This window comes from Pseudonaja textilis, chromosome 1, assembly GCF_049901715.1.
Source record: "Pseudonaja textilis isolate UNSWEBS1 chromosome 1, rPseTex1.2, whole genome shotgun sequence".
Taxonomy (NCBI): Eukaryota; Metazoa; Chordata; class Lepidosauria; order Squamata; family Elapidae; genus Pseudonaja; species Pseudonaja textilis.
This window is the reverse complement of record NC_141990.1, coordinates 307,680,902-307,696,542: the sequence shown is the minus strand read 5'-3', so window position 1 is coordinate 307,696,542 and position 15,641 is coordinate 307,680,902. Positions and strand designations below refer to the sequence as shown.

General features: G+C 35.9%; 1 protein-coding gene across 7 annotated transcripts in view; it reads right to left on the bottom strand.

Annotated features, from left to right (window-relative positions):
- Positions 1 to 3,475: 3,475 nt before the first annotated feature.
- The window catches only part of AP5M1 (adaptor related protein complex 5 subunit mu 1), a 13,105-nt gene continuing 939 nt past the window's right edge, over positions 3,476 to 15,641 (bottom strand). For 2 of the 7 annotated variants that reach the window (XR_015741220.1, XR_015741221.1), the window contains exons 2-9: positions 15,319 to 15,631; positions 12,350 to 12,995; positions 10,786 to 11,013; positions 9,900 to 10,039; positions 7,275 to 7,360; positions 6,099 to 6,214; positions 5,443 to 5,563; positions 4,884 to 5,188 (exon numbers count right to left, since the gene is read on the bottom strand). Coding sequence is in view for 3 of the 7 variants with exons in the window: in XM_026698692.2 (XP_026554477.1) it covers positions 5,106 to 5,188; positions 5,443 to 5,539; positions 6,099 to 6,214; positions 7,275 to 7,360; positions 9,900 to 10,039; positions 10,786 to 11,013; positions 12,350 to 12,995; positions 15,319 to 15,386 (1,464 nt within the window). In the remaining 4 variants the exon portion in view is untranslated. Of the gene's footprint in view, positions 3,494 to 4,883; positions 5,189 to 5,442; positions 5,564 to 6,098; positions 6,215 to 7,274; positions 7,361 to 9,899; positions 10,040 to 10,785; positions 11,014 to 12,349; positions 12,996 to 15,318; positions 15,632 to 15,641 lie in introns of those variants that run through there. The other 5 variants (XM_026698691.2, XM_087922415.1, XR_015741219.1 and 2 more) reach the window with 4 other exon arrangements.

Genomic DNA, 15,641 nt, shown 5'->3' with positions numbered 1-15,641 from the left:
TTGTGACAAACTTACCCAATTGCCAGCCAATTTCAAGAACTTTGCCTTTTGGAAATTCATATATATGCCATACTATATGACAGATATCTTAAGCATACGTTTGACATTAAATAGAATTTACCCACTTCTGTTTCTAGAAAATGCTTGACAACTGCTGAGACTCCCTTATTCTCGCAGTTCACATTCACTGCCAGTGCAAAGTATCTTTATGTATATGTGTATAAAAAAAATAAAGGCAAAGAATGGCTAAAGGAAAATGAACAAAATCCATATTGAGATAATTTTTTAGAAAATGATTGAAGTTTTAACCCAAGAGAGGACTCTTAGAGTTTCTTATAGCTTAGAATAAGAACATGTCAATCACGATTAAGCTTCTGGAATTGGAATCCCTTTGAAATGCAGCTGTTTCTTCTTTAATTGTGGCAGCGGAGTTGGAAGAAAAGAAAGGTCCGGCCTTCAAGATGAGTCAGGAATACAAAACAGCTCAGGATTAGTTGGGGAGTTCAAAGGTCGGTAATTACACTAAGGAGTTCCCAGACACAGAGAAAACATTAAACAGGTCACCTACCAAACGGGCCACAGACTTTTGTCTTCCCCCCTCCCTTTTTTTTTTTTTTGTAAAAGAAATTATCTCGAAAAGATAGGTTTCTAGACAGAATCAAAAGCAGCCTAGGGATGACCAACTGATTTGCAAGGAATACATACAGGCGTAGCTAGCATTGTCCTGCAATATGGTGGGACCTCCCTAAAGAGGGTACTGGATATTCCTCCCCCCCCACGTTCCCCCAAACAAAATGTCAGAATTTCCCTCTGAGTGGTGTCATCCAACCAGTCGTCTTCTACTTTCTTCTGTCTTTTCCTGAAGATCAGCTGTTTATTCATCCCCAACATTCACTCAATTGTGTACAGCAGAGGGAGGAGATTCTAGGGATAACAGCAAAATAGTGAAGTGCTTCCATGCAGAAAACCCTTTAAAAGAAATTATTTTCAAGGTCAATTTTCACATGCTACCAACTAAGGGAGAGTGGCATGGACAGTGGGGAGAATTACTGAGCAATATGACACTAACTCTGAGGGAAAGAACTGAATCACTGAAACAGAAAATGTCAGCTACTGACTTTATTTTGATTAGAACTCTTCTTCCCTTAAACTTCCACAGATTATTTTTCTTGGATATTGTCTTTTGCAAACATCTGAATGCTGAAACGATTATTTTAAAGCAGTTAATAGACAGGATGGCAAGTGAGATTGATACTATTTGAGGAATAGTGATTAGATATTAGAGAATAAGCTCCTTCTCTATGTATTTTAATTGAATATTGGACAGAGAAGGAAACAGAAAAAAAGTCAGAAAATGCATCTAAAACACCAGAAGCTGGGGACGTATATTCTGTTAGGTAATGATGGAATTGTCACATTGATAAATGCTCATATTAACATAACTTTTACACACTCAAATGTTCTGCTATTGTTACTTACTGAAGCAAATATCTCTTCTGCTTCCCAGCCAACTGCATGCATGGTTCAGCATGCTAGATGGTGGATACTGTGTTGCATACAAGTCACAATCTATGACTTCTGAAATCAAGATTTGTGAAATAACTCACATTGGCTTGGTTCAATCCACACTAAGAGATAAACCATACTTTCCAGACCATGCCAAAATGAAAGCAACTGTACTATAGCTTAGGGCAACATATGAACTCAGACATTCATAATAGAAATTGTTTGCTAAGGTGTATTAGCAAAGGTAATTCTCTTTGGGAAGAAAGAGTGCCTGGGGAGCCTCTTTCATAGGTCCATGAGAGAAAAATACTAGGCAGTCAAAAAAAGTTTAAAATAGTGATACAGGGAGATGCTGAAATGAAATGTGAAAACACTTCACATTTAAGACCAAACAGAAATGAATGTAACTCTAATGTAATAATTAAAAAGAACTGAAGCAGCTGTTGGCAAGACAGTCTAGATCGGGGTGTCAAACTTGCAGGCCACAGGCTGGATGCGTCATGTGCTGGCCACACCCAGGCCCCGTTTAGCGAAGGGGAAAAAAGTCACGATACATCACTTGATGCTGTGACGATGCAAGTTTGACACCCCTGACCTAGATTATGGTAATGAAATTTATATGGAGTAATTTACCTTTTGAAATAGTTTCCTGCTGTCCTCATCCAATTCTATTTTTTCATAACTGCTTTTAATTTTTTCCCTGTATTCTGTGTTGTGACCATTAGTTATCTCCTTATAAGGACATTATTATTCATCTGCCATTGTTTTCAGAACGGAGACCTATCCAATGGTTCAGCTCTCCCATTTCAGAACGCAGAAGGGAACATTTGTTTGAATGTACTTTCATAATTAGGAAACCTCTCCCTTTATCTGAGAACCCTTTTGTGTAACATTACTGTTATCTACATATAAAACTAGCTAAATATAGAAGCTGGGCTGTAACTGAGAAGAGAATCCTTGCAACAAGGAAAAGCTTACACGAACTCCAGTGGTCCAATCCAGAGTCGAATATGTCTCTTTATATAAATTAAATGAATGTAACATGCAGTAGGTGAATCTATGCACAACAAAGGATTAGGCTGGAGTATACATGTTTGTCTGCCTATGTGCCCCACTCCCTCCTCCTTTCAAGAAGCAACTAACATTGCACAGGTGGTATCTCCTAGATGTTACCTTTGAGAAAAACAGATTTTTAAATTTCAGTTCACCCTGGTTGTCTTTTGGAAGTTTTGTCAGTTTCAGCTAAGCAGCATGGTTTGTGCTAATCAAGCTATGTTTTATTATGTTTTAACCAACGATTAGATTACTATCTCAACCTGGGATATTTTTTTTAAAATTATACTTTTAAAATTTCTCCACTACATACAAACACGAATATTATTTATCACCTAGCATACCATTAAAACTTGGGCTGTTTGATCTTATGATTTGAGAAAAAAGCTGTTTGTCTTTCTTTTGTGCTATTCTCCAGATTCCCCAAGGCTTTTTCTAATAACTTTGTGGAGGTTTGTTCATTTTCTGATAATTCACTGCACCTCAAATTCCTGCCTTTCAAAAAATATCAGTTAAAAAGGTAAATAAGACAAAATTAGCATGTCACATCTGTGGCCTCTGGTTTATTTTAAAACAGGATCAACTTAATGACTATATTAATGCCAGTTAAGAAAAGCATTCCTCATTTTTAGCATTCTAGGTTCAAAAATTGTTCCTGGTGTGTAACAGAATCTTTTGTAAGATGGTTCCATAAACAAATTTGAGAAAAAAACAAAAATTACACTGAAAAATAAGACCAAAATGTATAGGAAGGTTGTCAGTTTCTTGTTTTCCAGAACAATGATATGGACATATTGCTGTTAATATAGATGTTAGATGAGACAATACGGGAGGTTGGATATCATTTCTGACTGCCCATCACAGCTGTTTCATCCATGTTCTGCTGTAAGATAGATTGGTGTCTTGGAATGTAGTTTTAACGTAAGAGTGGCATCTAGAAAAATTGCCAGTTATGGCACAGATGCACTGACAGTTATTGAGATTAGGGGAAAACCATTGTGTCTAAACAATTCATAAAAGAAAGGGAAACAAAGGCAAGAATTTTCTTCACTCCTCCCTTTTGTTTTTAGACAATACTGGTTTGTCCACTTTGACAAAATAGTTCAGAATGAGGTTTGCAGACTTGCAGGTTTTCTTTCAGAAGACACAACTTGAGCCAATATTTATTGATAGCACATTTTCATTTTGGACCATCTGGATGTATTGCTTTTTATAATGCATCTTTTCCCCCCATTTACTTGGAGTGATTTGCAGCAGCCACTATGTTGAAGTGTCTTACTTGTATGTGTATGTGCATGTATTCTAGATGAACCTTTTAATTTCTCAAATGTGATAAAAGCAATAATTGCTATTTTCTCTTTTCCACTATAGCCTTGTTTCATATTCAATATTTATCTCACTGAAACAGGAGCTGCCATTATCAATATAACTACAGAGTTAAATTATAGCAATGAGCCTTCATGTGACCAACTTCAAATTTTTTGGAGAACAATCATCTACCTGCTGGGTGGCAGACTGGAGATAACAAGGAGTGATATAGGACTGAAATGTCATTGTTCCACAATTGGCCTGGATTAGAACATAGATTTCTTGATCTTAACTCATTTTACTAAGAACTCCTAACATTAATATTGAAATTCATTTAATTAAATGATGTCGATTTCAGCTCTGATTTCTTGCCCAAGCTTAACAGGAACAGTAGTTTTTATGTATAACACAGCAGTAGTTTCTTTTGAAAAAGCAATTCTTTTGTCCTAAATCAAGAGCTTGTTCTGTTTTATTCTTTTAACAGACAAATGACTAACAGTGTTAAAGAAATGTCTGGATATTATTATGTTCAGGAAAATATTTTAAATACATTCTTCCTCTTGAAAGCCTATTCTTCAGATACTGAAGATCGTAATTTCAGCTACTGGAAACTATAGTTTTAAAAATTGTCTGTGGAACTAGTATACCAATGATTTTTATGTCAGCATAAGGACAGGAGTGAAGTAGCTGTCAGCATAAATTGCTGCCCTTCTCAGAAATAAAAGAAAGTTGGCAACTTATGCATAACAAGATTAAACTTACAAATTCAAGAATATTTTCTACAGTTTAAACTATATATCGGATGCACCTGGCATACATCTAATTTGGTAGAAAAAGACTGGTTGCTCAAGGTAAAAAACAAAATACTTTTCATTATGTATATAGACAGAGGTACTTCTAAAGTTCTCTTTCTTCAAAACATTTTTTGAAGGCCAGCAATGTGAAGAAATTTTGTTCAGCAACTTAGTTAAGGTTGAGAAATGTGACAGTAAAATCAACAACACCCACAAGAAAGATTTTAATTTCCAAGTAATCTATTTGGCACCAGGTCAGTTTGATTGTCTAAGAGTTATATATCAGGCAATGTCTTTAATAGTACATTCACAGACAAACTTTAGATATTTTAAATCACAGATAAATGATCATTTAATATTTGTTTTACCTCAAACAGAAGCTTTGAACAGATGTAGAATACTTTGGCCATATATTTTTTCCTAGTACAAAACTGAATAGAAAATTTAGAAAAGTAAAGTTCTATATATAACAGGTGCTGGGGCTTTGGAATTCCAGATGTAGTAATCTGATGAAAGTACCTCACGAGCTAAAATTCAAAGAAATTGAGACAGTAAGTTCTTAGATTGATTATATCCTAATGTACAAAATACATTTCATTTTTTTAATTTAAAAAATAATGTTTTCATAAGACATAATAAAGGGGCAGAATATTGTAACATAGAGATACATGCTTCATTAAAAACTCAAATTTTCAGACCAATACACAACAAAAAGACACAAATGTTTGGAAGTTAAATGTATTTGCTTCAATTTAAATTGCCAAAGATGTAATATGCTCACCTGTACTGATCTTTGCTTTGCCTGATGAAAAGACCTGGATGGAATGCTGGTCTGTGTAACATCCAGTAAGTGTGAAATCCAGTATTTTAAAATAAAGCTAAAGACAACCAAGCAAATAACACTGAAAGAGAGATGCAGTGACTCTCATTTCTGTTTTTTTGGGGAGGTGGGGGGAAGGGAAGGGAGGGCAATATACTAGCAATTTATATATAATTGACCAACTGCAAAGAAATGCAGCAACCAGTTTAAGCATGCAGATGATTGGTCAACATCACACAAAGATCTATGTATCAATCTACAATAAAGTCTTGTGTTCAACATGGCTGACTTCCTTATTCATTTGTTTTAAACCAAAAGTTAAGTTAGCTACAATATAGCTTTTTGAGTAATTTTTACCTTGATAAGATTTTAAAAAAATTGAAAAAGAAAAAAATCGGCCTAAAATTGGTTCTTGCAATGGTAACGTTCTCATACATACAACTGATTCTAAAATGAGATCTCTTGAAAAGATTTTTATTGTTCTTTCACCCAGTTTGAAAGCCTACAGCACCAAGGAACTTCCATCCTCTGAGCACACAGATACCATTTTCTATTGACTGCAAAGCCAGATAATAAGATCTAGTTTTCCCCATTTTCTCTTAAATATCATAACTTACTTTAACATATGCAGTATTTCCAGTACAAACAGCATCAACTGGCTGATCCTGATTTGTTGGACCAAAAGCAACACTCCCAGTAAGAGAAATTTCCAGAGATTTGGGAAATTTTTGCCCTTTAAGAGTAAAAAAAAAAAAAGAGAGAGAGGCTAGAAATATTTCACAGGAATGATTCCACAGGGACTATTTAACATTTATATTACATTTCTTCTACAGGATAAACTATGTAGGATAACAGATATATTGGTCCTTCATAAAACAGATGGCAGAAGGTCAAGAACAAAAGCAGTGTGTGATCATTTTACTACTCAGAATACATCTTCTCACCATGTTCTTCAGCTTAATGTTCTTCAGTATAAGATCAGACTCACTTTTGGTATTGGAACCTAACTCAGAAAAAGCAGGAAAGTTTGCAAGATATTTCAGGATAAAAAAGCCAGAAGAATCCTGGCTTACAAGGATGTTCATGGAAGAGGTGGACATCTGACAAAATAACCAAGAAAAAAAAAATCTCCAGGTGCCATTAAGGTTTTTGAAAAATTCTAAGTAACTAATTTTCAGAAATAGATAATAGAATTAGCACACTGTATGTGGCAAATAAAAACAGAAGGGATCCAAGAAGATAATAAAGCAGGGGAGGGTAGTTTATAGCTAACTGCAGCCACACTTGACACTTCTCAATTTTTGATAGCTTTCCAAGTTTGCACAATTTAAATTTTGGACAAAAATGATTAAAATAAGCTGCAAATAAAAGGTTGCTCATGCCTTTTGATCTCATCTGCTACTTTGGAAAAAAATTCTGGAAAAATGGTAAAGATCTTTTACAAAGCGACTTAATTTTCTTCCAGATGGAGAAGACAAGTAAAGGCCTTGGTGAAAGAATCTATCTTTGGAATTGTCTGGTTTATCAGAGATCTCTAGGATATTTTAGGAACATGGGAAGCTGCTGAATATTAGCATTGCTTTGTTTAAGCCCAGTATTGTCAATACAGAGCTTCTAGCAGCCTTTGGGTAGGAATTTTCCCCACTTTATTTGGGATTGTCTAGAATTAAATGATAAAGCACAACACAAAATAAATTCCTTTGTCCATTAGTAAACAAAGCAACCTGCAAGATGTATCCAAATGAAGTTGAGCCTTTTCTTGGATCAGATGGGGCCAAATATATTTAACTTACCTATGAACCAAATCAGCAAGCTCTTCTCTTTTGATACCTCAAGTTGGCCATAGCTGATTTTGTATTCCAACTGAGTAATAGGACCTCTAAGAATCAAGAACAAAGCATTATTTCTTGTTGCAGAAAGTGACTCTAAATAACTTTATTATTTAATAAAGCAATTTTGAGTAATTTCTGAACAACTAAGAAAAGAGCACATGCCTTTTTTATGAATTATGTCTGACACAAATCAACAACTTATACCAGTTATTCCCACTCTTGGTGCCCTGTAGATCTATAGATTTCAACTACCAGAATTCTCAGCAAAGGACATGCTTGTGGGAGTAATTGTGTGACATAAAATCCTTAGATCTGGAATGTATCCATTTTTCTGGAAGGCTGGTAAGTAAATAAATTCCACATTGAAGTCATGGCTTTGGGATTTCAAATGATTGCCACAGAGAAAACTTACAATAAAGCATATTGCAATTTTGTAATCCACTTAACTAAAATTCAATCACATGATTCATTCATTTAAGTATTTCCTTAATGGCCATTTTCATCTTCCCTTTTTCAAAGCTTCACGTTATTTCAGTATTCAAGTTAACTATGTTGTGTTGTATATAGGTAGTCCTTGCTTAATGTTCCTAAACGGAACCAGCAACACTGCTACTAAACAAAATGATTGCTAAGTGGGAAGTCACATGACCATGACTGTGTTTTTTGGCTGGAAATAAGATTATTCAGTTTTACACATTGGGCTTTTATTTGACTCCTAACTATTCCCCTTCCCTTTGGAATGCTCAAATGCCTGCTTGCTGTCTTGTATTGCACTGAAAGCCCAGTGCTGGGAGCCATGGGTGCATTACAGAAATAGATTATGGCGCTACGGAAAATGAAAATATAGAAACAGTAAAAAAAATCACTCAACTGTATTCTCTACAGAAATCAGAGCAGAGAGACTTGATTTTGTTAGGATGGGGTTTGGGTATGTTCCTCTCCATCTAAACCCCTTAAGTTTCTGGATGCTATTGAGTTAGAACCTCAATAGCATCATTTGGACATCAAGTGCTGAGAGATACAATTGGTTATAATCAGCATATTGTTACCTCATCCCATGTTGATATCTGGCAACCTCAGGTAGATGTTAAAACAAGAGTGGGGAGGGAATTGAGTCTTGCGATATACCACAAAGAAAGGATCAAGAGTTAGAGCCCTCCCAGTATAAACACCAACCAGAACTGCACTGAAGGAAAATCAGTGAAACACCAAGCTTCCTGCTCATAAGCCTGAATCTGTACAGAAGTAAACCATGATTAAAGGATTCTGAGAGATTAAGGAAGGCATAGAATATATGCACTACCCCCATTTTTATTCCATCACTGGTCATCTACAAGCATGATCAGCGTCATTTCTTTACTATGTTCAGTCAACTGAAAGGGATCCCTGTAATCTGTTTCCTCAAGAGGCTTGTGAAACTACTGGTTGACTGCTTTTCAACATTTCCCAAAAAAGAAAGTCACGAGACAATTCAGAAACTATCCACTACTACGTGGTCAAAGAATGGCTTCTTAAGGAAGGGATGGACCACTATTCAGGCAAATTCATCCCTTCATCCAAGAATAAATTCACCACTATTCAGACCCAACAACTTGTCACCTTCCAGAATAGCAATAACTTTTAGACTTATATATTGCTTCATAGTGCTTTACAGCCCTCTCTAAGTAGTTTACAGAGTCAGCAATCTGGGTCCTCATTTTACCGACCTCAGAAGGATGGAAGGCTGAAGCCAACCTTGAGCCAGTCAGAATCAAACTCCTGGCAGTTGGCAGAATTAGCCTGCAAGGCTGGATTCCACTGAGCCACCATGGCTCTCTAAAGAATGCTTTAAACAACCAAAAAGGGATCTATTGAGTTTACATTCTCAGGCCCAAGGAGCCTGTCTATTTTCTCAGGACAAAAATCTTCCCACATAACAAGATAAGTAATCGATTCAACAGTTGTAGTCCAGTTCAGAGTGAATTTAAATGAATTTGCCAGATGTCTTGAAAAAAATTGTCACAACAGCTCTTCAGATGATTTTCTGAATCATCTCTCTCTCCCCCGCATGGCCCTGTTTAAGGTTTCGAGCAGGTTACCTTTAACAGGGCCATAAGAGTGGCAAAGTGCAGAGGAAAGATGAGAGAAAAAACACTGGCATTTTGCCACTCCTGTCGTCATGATGTCATCCTTAATAAAGGCCGTTATCTGTGTTCAGTCATATGTGTCCTTCACCTTCCTCCAGTGGTGCTCTGCTGCTTCATCTCTCAGAGCTCCACTGAAAACAAGAGGGCATCACAGGCAAAAAAAATACTACAACGTGTGATCTGATCCAAGACTCCAGTCACCCTCTGACTCCAAGAGGAAACGAAGGCCTGAGTATGATAAATAGTCAGAGATCTCCCCAAGCATCCTCTAAAAACCCAGTAGGGTCTATCAGGTGTCTAGCAGACCAATAAAATGGTTCCTACCTTCTTGAAGTAGTACACTCAGCTACTCTGGCCATTTTTTCCCCTATAAATGGTGATTTTTCAAGTACTCCCCAAACAACAATGTCTACAAAAGTCTTTGTTTTGTTGATTTGAGGGAGGGAAGGATTAGTCTTACCTATTAAAAAATGGAATATAAGCTTTGCAGTATTCAAAAGTATTTTTCATACTTTCGTGAAGTTTCAAGTGAATTGTGAACTTCCACTGTGATTCTTCTTCTTTCAATTGATAAAATCCCAAAATAGGTGGAACTGGTACCTGGTTGGGATACACAGAGATAAATATTTGAATTTGTTATATTTCTAAATTAAAATCATTTAATGTATTCTATAGATTGTTGGTTTCCATTTTTGTATGTTGTAAAGCTACCCCTAGGCTTCCTTTGGAAGTATGTGATAAGGGTACACATTCTAAAATAAAATAAAATAAATTAAAATAGGATGACAGCTTCCAGATGTCAGATATACTCTGTGATTGCTAAACAGTAAGATAATTAGGCAGAGAGTGCTTAATTCTAATGGAAAATAGGAATTAACAACTCATTTGCAAGCTAGATTCTCTAAACCACTGATCAGCAGGGTGCTGGAAATATTTCTAGGATGAAGGCCAAAAGCTCTCCTAACATCACACAAAGCATGTAATGAGCTGGAGGGCCATTGCTAACTTGAAAATTCCTTTCAGAATGACATAGTTGAGAAAGGATCATCTGTCATGTTGAGAAGCCAAGCTATTGCCAAGAAAGATACTGGGGCTCTCTTGTCTCTCAGAGATGAAAATTAGGTAAAAAATCAACTCACATGTAAAAACCTTACTCATTAAAAGTTCAATTCAAGGCTTTTTCTTCATAATAAATTTAGATGGGCATTTTTACTTCAATATGCTTAACAAATGTAGCCAAACTGTCCTAGCAAATGTTTTTTTTTCTAGTTTGATATTAGGAGACTTTGGTAAACATTTGATGTTGTTGTCCCTGAACTGGTTTGTTACCAATCTTGAAAACTTACCTGGGAAGTGTAAAAGCACAGATTAAAGAGATCTGAAGGCGGTATCAGAGGGAATTTGTAAGGTCCACTGAAAGCTGAATCGTCCATTGCATCAACACTACTGGAGGTCAGAATAGCAGAATCAAGGGATGTTACACATGGGTGGACCAAAATATCTTGGAGAGGAGAACCATTGGCAGGGAGGTTCAAACCAACAGTCACATTGGGAGCAGTGCCTTCTATATCACACTTCAAACACAAAAACATAGGAGAATAGGAAATTACTGGTGATCAGCCTAATTTAATACACTTCCTACAATAAATTGTATACTATCTTGTGGCAAGAAGAAATCTCAATTTTTTTTCTTGCTTAGAGTAAGGAGTGGACAAACATTGTTTCGGTAGCTAAAATGAACCTTAGTCTTATCCATTTTTAGTTAGCTTTCATATCAGAACTGAGTTTTTAAATTATTTCCTTACAAAATATAAGCACAGCAAATACAAAAACTGATGTATAAACTAAATTTATTACAACCCTCAATTTTATAAATGTTGCCTTATACAAAGTATGGTAATTCATTCAACCACAATAATATACTCTGATGAGCAACAGCCTTCAAAACGTTAAGCAAGAGTTGTTTTTGCCAAGGTCTATGGATACTTTTAATGGAAATTGATGGTAAATGATTTATGGAATCCAACATACATATTATAGCATAGGATTATAGTTATTTATTATAACTTTAGCCTTTTTAAAATAAAAGTATTGATTTTTATAAACTATTTTCATCTACTGCATATGCAAATAGATAACATCTAAGTTTGTTTTCCAACCTGGACTTCATCATTTACTGTAAACTACTCATTTTTTAATCTAGAAAATAAAGGTTCAAATCTCTACGAAGTTGTCAAATATATTTGTTGCAGCCTTGTGTTTTTTTAGTATAAGGTGGTCGCTGAGTATAAGACACAATGGGATAAGTAGCAATTATTTTGGAGTATGCACATATTAGATTACATTGCTAGTGCTTCTACTTCAATCAAACACCATACCAATACATGATTTAACCATAATTGGACTTCCAAAGGTACACAGGCAAATACGATTTAGAGCAGTCTAATCTTTTTGCTTTTCTCGTCAAGTCATCCATGTCCATTTATAGGGGTATATGTGTTAGAAATGCGTTACTGATTCTCAATTTGACCAATTTTATAAGGCTATTATGTGTGTTTGTGTGTGTGAATGAACTGTATATGAAATGTTGTATACTGAAATATATACATTTGGTAAATAAATAAAAATCAATGTAAAACTGATAGAAAAGTTTAGCGGCTTGTACTGTTACCAGCAAGATTAAGTGTAAGATATGCAAGAGCATAACTGTAAAGTGAGATTTTCATTCTGTTTTAATTTACCAGAATGACAGAGTCTAAAAAACCCCCGGTATCTTTCCTTTGGCATGCTAAAGCATTAAAAATATTAAGTTCAGTTTCTCTATACACCAAGATGAGCTGAACAGTTGCTTTTCCAGATGCATCCATGTATCAAATAGGTTATAGATATTTGCAATAGGAATCATCTCACCTTGCATGTTATAGTTCCATAAACTTGCCACATGTCTGCCACATCCCTTTGGTCATACTGGACAGATTTGACTTTTTCAATGATACAGATATTAACTTGAGGTTTTCCCTTGTATGTGTTGCTTCTCCAAGCTGGTGGTTTCTGAGTGTGACTACTTACAGCAACGTGACTGTTTTCCAATGAACCATTTAAATTTGCATCTAATGGAGTGCCCAGAGGACAGGATTGCATAACCAAACTTGGAAGTTGGGCAACTTTGGCACTCCTCTCTGCATCACTCTTCTGATTAGAATTCATAAAAGCCAGGAGTCCTGATAAGAAGTCAAAAGCCTGAGAGATTCCACTGATACTGAAGAGAGGTGGTCGTGGCATAAGGGACTGTTCAACTAAAGGGAGGCCAACATAAATCAGTCCACTCTTCCAGAAAGCTACCACAGGCCAAAGATCCTTCCTTTCAACCTGCAGGGTATAGACTGAGGTCTTGTTGATTCTGGAACAGCCATCTCTACGCTCCACAAAGTGTTGACCTTCATCTGTCAGCCTCAATTCAAAAAGTAATGCTTTAAGGAAAGGACCGTCTTCTGGTATTGACACATAACTTGGCCCATTGAAAAACTGTGCTCGCTTTTCAACTGTGGGGTAACGTCTGCAATATGGAAATAGAAGTACAACAGAATTATTAACATTCTGTACTGTCTTCCTGCTTGCACAAATCTGGAATCAGGTACAAAAGATCACATCAATCTGTTATTATTCCACATGTATAAAACTTGAAATACATTTGGAGCTAATTTTATAAAATCCTGCTCTAATTCATAAACAGGCTCCAACATATCTTTCATGTTAAAATGTAAGCATTTTATGCAGTGACACAACAAACTTTTTTCCATCTTTTATGTTCTTATATTCATGTATTCAGCTTTCATTTCACTTGAACAAGTACTCATACCCCAAATGTATCTCCGTTAGTGATTGCAGAGATGTTTTATCTTAACTGAGGAACTCAGAGACTTGCTTCTTCATAGTTCTGTGACCAACAAGATATGCTAATCAAAAAGGGACAATGCTTGCATTATTTGCCACCCTAACTATCTGAGAAATAATGTTTTGTATTTCTCTGGACAGAATGGTTGACTATCATTGGCTGCACTGGTATCTCTCCTTACTGATTAGCCCGATAGTTAGTTATTTCATTATTCAGTGTGAAGGAAATATCAAACACTTGTAATATCACCAGGAGAGCAGAAAAACATATTTTTTTTTAACAAATGGGTTTAACTATTATGTTGTGCAATAATTATTTCTAAAAGACTCCTTTGTCAGAAGCAAGACTTTCCTCCCCAAAATTAATCTAATTCAAAAATGTCAAGTTGACAGTGTAACTTTAAAGTATATAGCAGGAATGAACAAAAGGGAATAATTGGTAATATGTTGAGTTGGTATTTGAACTTGGCACGGTGGAAGAATTCTATTTGTTATTTCTAATTCCCAGTTTGACTGAAGGATGCCTGAAGAGTTCCTGAGCCTACACTGCAGAGTACAATTACTGCTATACCTAAACAATCACCATCACAGTTTGTGTACAGATTTTTCAGAAACAGTGTATATTCTTTATGTTTTTAATTTCAACTCTTGCAACATTCACATGAAAGAAGTAAGGGCTTGTGGGTGGCAGAGTATATTCTTGTTTAGATATAAACAAGTTTTTTTTCCATTTTGCAGTGGTGTGAATGCTTATTTAAACTTTTTTTTCAAGGCTTATGTTTCTGATTCTCTTTACTGCCATCTATGGTTACCAGTTATTTGCAGCTCTGATATGGAACTTATTCTGGCCTTCTCTCCAGTCTTTGTTAAAGAAGAGGAGAGCAATTATACTCCATTAATAACTCATTTGTTATAGAAATCTATAGTCTCCACCCATCTCTAGTACAAGCTGCAAGTAGGGCTGCAATACCATAATATTTCTACAGAGATAATGACTCATACAGAAGGGATTTAAGATTTCTAGTGTTTATGCTTATGTAACCAGAATTAAGCATAAATTTAATTCTGGTTACAATTCACAATCCTCCACTCCATTTCACCAATAAAGTTTAAGAGCCATTGCTCATTTTAAGTAGCAATGGGCTAGTTGCTAGATAGATAAAAGATCTAAGGTTTCCTCTGTTCCCAATGTTAATTTTTATGCTTTCAAAAAATCATAGGCACTGTAGATTAATAACGTAGACACTTCTCTGTGAGAGATTTCAGTCTTTTGGCATCACAGCTATCAGTGAGCCTTGGAAAGAATGAAAAAAGCTCTAAAACACACTTAAATTTATATATTAGAAATGGCCTTTCCTCCAATGGCCTCCTAGCTCAGGGGTATCAAACTAGCAGCTCATGGTCCAGATTTGTCACATGCAGGCCACGCCCACACCAGCTCCACAAAGGGTAAAAACGGCACAATATGTCATGTGACAGCAATGTGATGCTGTGAGTTTGACACTCATGTTCTAACTTATATCATAAAAATGTCAGCATATAATTGCCTGGGGTGGTTCTATACTGCATTCTACTGAGACAGAGTTTTTATTTGATATTGGAAATTCCAAGTAAGTTTGGATTGTACAAGGTCATGAAGGAGAGAAGTTGCAAAATTGCTGTTTTTCCACTTTAACCTACAGTTGTATATTCTGAGAGGATCTCTATATAGTAGCAGACAGTTCATTCTCATTACTTGCTTGATACCAAAACTAGGGATATCAAAAACTGAATCTGAATCTGTCTGCATGCAAACATATACTCTGCTAAATTATAGATCCTCTCCTAAAGACGGCAGGATGCTCACCATCCATTAGCTCAATTCACGTGAGTTCTGCTTTAGAGTATAGACAGAAAATGATAGAAAAACCAGCATAAGGTGCCAATATTTGCAGTAAAGAAATGTATGTTACACAGGCTTGGAACAGACAAATACACCGTATTACCTGGAAAACAGCACAGTGCTTTGTACTTCTTGCTCATAACTGATGAGCCATAGTCCTCTCAGAGCCATCACTGATAATTAGCAGTCCGGAATATCACTTTGTCCATGATAGCTTTACTGCCAAGAAACTTCCAGTTCTGGGCATTGTTTGATGTGGCTCATAAATTCTTCCTTCTCATTTCCAGTGCTGCAACTTGCTTCTGCATGGGAGGATTGGATTCTCTTACTCTTCACCATACTCCTTTTCCATAAACACACCGTCAGGGCACTTATTAGGACACACTTCTTTCGTTAATTACATTCCACCCAAAAATCTAGGGGAGA